This window comes from Sceloporus undulatus, chromosome 1, assembly GCF_019175285.1.
Source record: "Sceloporus undulatus isolate JIND9_A2432 ecotype Alabama chromosome 1, SceUnd_v1.1, whole genome shotgun sequence".
Classification (NCBI taxonomy): Eukaryota; Metazoa; Chordata; class Lepidosauria; order Squamata; family Phrynosomatidae; genus Sceloporus; species Sceloporus undulatus.
Genome location: NC_056522.1, coordinates 187663314 through 187666899, shown reverse-complemented (window position 1 = coordinate 187666899; position 3586 = coordinate 187663314). Strand labels below are relative to the sequence as shown.

The 3586-nt window shown below is 37.6% G+C and overlaps 1 protein-coding gene across 1 annotated transcript in view; it reads left to right on the top strand.

Moving 5' to 3' along the window:
- Positions 1-821, top strand: part of PARD3B (par-3 family cell polarity regulator beta) — a 313146-nt gene extending 312325 nt beyond the window's left edge. The window contains exon 18 of the mRNA XM_042474689.1: positions 11-821. Coding sequence (XP_042330623.1) covers positions 11-273 — 263 coding nt within the window. The 3' untranslated portion in view covers positions 274-821. The remainder of the gene's footprint in view (positions 1-10) is intronic.
- Positions 822-3586: the final 2765 nt, after the last annotated feature.

Below are 3586 nucleotides of genomic sequence, written 5' to 3'. Positions count from 1 at the left end.
CATTTTGCAGATGGTATGTCTGATAAGAGTTCTCTCTCTGGTCAGGAAGCTCAAAACTTTGGATCACCTTTTCACATCAGTTCTGAGTTAGAAGATGTGGAAGGCAAGGCAAAGAAACACAAGAAAACTAAAGACAAATCCAAAATGAAAGAAAAGAATAAAAAAGCTAATTTGAAGAACAAATCCAAAATGAAAGAAAAAGACAAGAAAGAAGAAAATGAAGATCCAGAGAGAAAAACAAAGAAGAAAAGCTTGGGAGCCATGTTGAGGTAAAAGGCCTAGTTCTATTTTTTAAATCTTTTTTTTTTATTTTCCTCTAAGTGGTATGTTAAATTGAGACTGATTGATTGATTGATGGGACTGGAGACCACTCAGTGGGTTTGTGACAAGAGGAAATTGGCTAGCAAATAGTGGGAATTGTAGTCCAACTTGGAGGTAGGGACCAAGCCCATCTTGCCAGGTCAGCAAAGGTCGAATGAGATGGATGCAATGCTCTCCTCTGAGAAATTGGCCATCTGCATGTTGCTGGATTGGAGGGGCTTCTATTTGACATTTCCTGTCTGAAGATTTAATTCCTTTATGCTTAGGCTGATACATTAATTGGGGCAAAGCTGCCAATAAATGTTAAATGTTTTCCTTCTCTGTGGAGAAGTCAGATTGTGTAGGTGAATGTTCAGCTGGACTGGTCAACCAGATTGGTGGATTCTCACTGATGGGAGCAGTTGTTATTTACTTCTGCTCTCTGGTTTGATTTCTCATGAAAGTGTTACCATGGCTTTAAATTTTGTCAAGAGGAATGTGAAGTTTAAAAAAATTAAAAAGCCATTATAAAAGTCATGCTGTGACAACTGTGAAAAATGTATGTGGTATGTGTTTTTATATAGCAGAGCAGGAACTTTAATCTCCCATATTCTTATGACAACCCCAACCAATGCAATTTGGGTCAGTGTGAAGACAGTAATCCGTTTGTCACTTCCATAGTGCTTAAGTATGCTTAACGTGGTGCTTGCTCATCCAAAAGGGTGTTATAGGAAAGCATATTTTTGAGTTTTCTGGGTTGGATGATGGGTATTAAGTACTTAATTTGTGGCCTGGTTAGTTTAGTTATCTGACCCAAAATCATCTCCGTCAGTGTATTTTTTTTTTATATTTTTGGCTGCAGAGCCAGAGCTTTGACTTCATTTTTAAATTGCGTTAAATAAAATCTGAACCTTTTAAATCACCAAGAAAATGTGACATCTGTCTGGTGTGCTGTTACTCTGCAGCCTCATCCCTGAGCAGTTGTTAGAGGCACGGTATATAATAAATGTAATGTGACTGTGGCCCCAATATTACCTTTTCCAGATAGTGGTTGTAAAATTCCTGGGTTTACCCTTCACTTTTTATGGGTATGAAGGTAAGTTAGCTAATGGACTGCAGCCATACCAATGAAATTTTAATAGCTGGCTCCCTATGGACAGCCAGTAGGCTGGAGTTACAGTGTTTGGGTTTTTAAAATATAGACTATGTATCTGGCCTTTTCAGCGGAAAGGCAGGTTGGAACAACCATTCTTGTTAGATGCAGAGCCTAACAGCCTCTTATTATGTTTCCCATCATGATGGAGATCTATTAAAGCTGCTTGTATAGTAACATCTCTCTGGTTGGTGCTTGCATCTCTCTTTCTGCAATTGATTTAGCTTAATTATTGGGATGGGGTGCTTGCTATGAGGAAGGAAAAGGAAAATCATTGATAAACAGCCCCAATATATGCTAGAGTTGTATTTCATCAGAAATTTCTGTTTTCTGTTACATTCTACTATATTAGGTGTGCAGGAGGATTAATAAAGTACCTAATATGAGTTGTAACCACTATTTTGTTCTTTGGAAATATTGCATTTTCCTGCCAACAATTAATCTTGGAGTATTTACTCTCATTTTCACAGTATGGGCCATTTGGCGGGGGCCAGGAAGGGTGGGGGTGTGTGGATAATTTGCCAGTATTGCTTTGAGCTAAGCACCTGAATGGTTTTAATTTTTCATTTTAGCCAGAAGAGAAGAAACCTTTTTATTATTACATAAAGACTTTGTGCAACTGTATTTTTATGACCAGCAGAGTTGACTCTATAATGATATTGCTGAATAAGTAGCAATAATATTAATCTATTGATTTCCATGAATGCCTTGCTTCTACAGTCCTAAATCAAGAGAGACACACTGACAGCAGGGCAGTCCTAGAGTGCTTTGTGTGTAGAAATGTACATTTGCCTAAGCAAATTGTCACTGGTTGCCAGTGGTACTAGCTTTGAAAATGTACATGGTCATTTTGAAGGATGTAAATGCTGAAGCAAGTGTCTTTGGTATCTGTTTCCTCTGTTCATCCACAAGATTTAGTCTCCCATCCTTATCATCATGCAAGTATGTATACTGATTCCCAGGCCCCAGTGCTGCATGACTAATTGTTTTACTGCCATTTAGTTTAGCTGGGAAAGTGATAGAAATAAATGGTACCGCAAAGAGAGAAATAAATTACAATCAGAAACTATTTAGAACATTTTGTGAGGCCTTCATTTTTAATTTTTCCTTCCTGATTAATATCTACTGTACAAAACTGTCAGCTGTGGAGTAAAACTACCATGTTTTAGTGATTGCCATCTAAGGGGATGGGTGCAGTAATTAATCTGAGAATGTATGCATAGCCCATTTGTCATGCCATTAAGAAAATATTGGCTGTTTTATGACACCCTCCTTTTCTTTCCCTTGCAACCTTGATTACTTCTTAGTTGAGTTTTTCATTTGTCAAAAATAAAGATTAGAGGAATCTCTGTGTATATATATGGGGGAGTACATATTGCTAAAGGTTTGTTTTTTAAAATTAAGGTTTGTTCTTTTCTTAGCCTGCATGCACAAATCTCATTAATGTTAACGAGTTGGGCCCGTGCATCATAGGGGAGGATAGCCTTCTAACTCATTAACGTACTTTGATAATACGATGACCTATATTTGTGGAGCAGATCACAGCCGAGCTTCTAATGTGTTTGGAATAGAAAGGGAAAGGATTAGAGACCCAAAACCTGAACTTCAAAAAAACAGGGCATATATTAGGTGTGGGGGTATGCATAACTATGGGCAGGATTGCATCTAACTTAGTTCATAATTTCCTGTTTTTAAACCAGAGGTTTTTGCAATATCCTTTAAAAAAAAAAACTCAAGTAACAGTTCTTTAACTTTCAAACATGCATATATCCCATACATTTTCTGGCTTGCCTATTACTTTTTTTGTCAGACAGTTTCACTGGAAAGACTTGCAAAAATGTACAGTGAGTTCTCTACTTACTAGAAAAATCCCCAAGTCAAGACTTCATTCTGTTTTTTGCTGTTTTACTGAAACTCAGTCTAAAGGACCCTCTAAGACCTGCAGTATTGATGCAAGGGTTCAACTGCTGAGGTCTACAACCATAGTTGTAGTATGTTGTAGAGAAGTAGATTGCAACTGCAACAAGAAGTGTGCTCACAGTAAGTGACAAAAAAGGCAGGAATGGGAGGAAATTATGAAAAGGTGAATGGTTATAGGAACAGCAAGGTCCTCTCTGCATTGTGCTCCTGAAG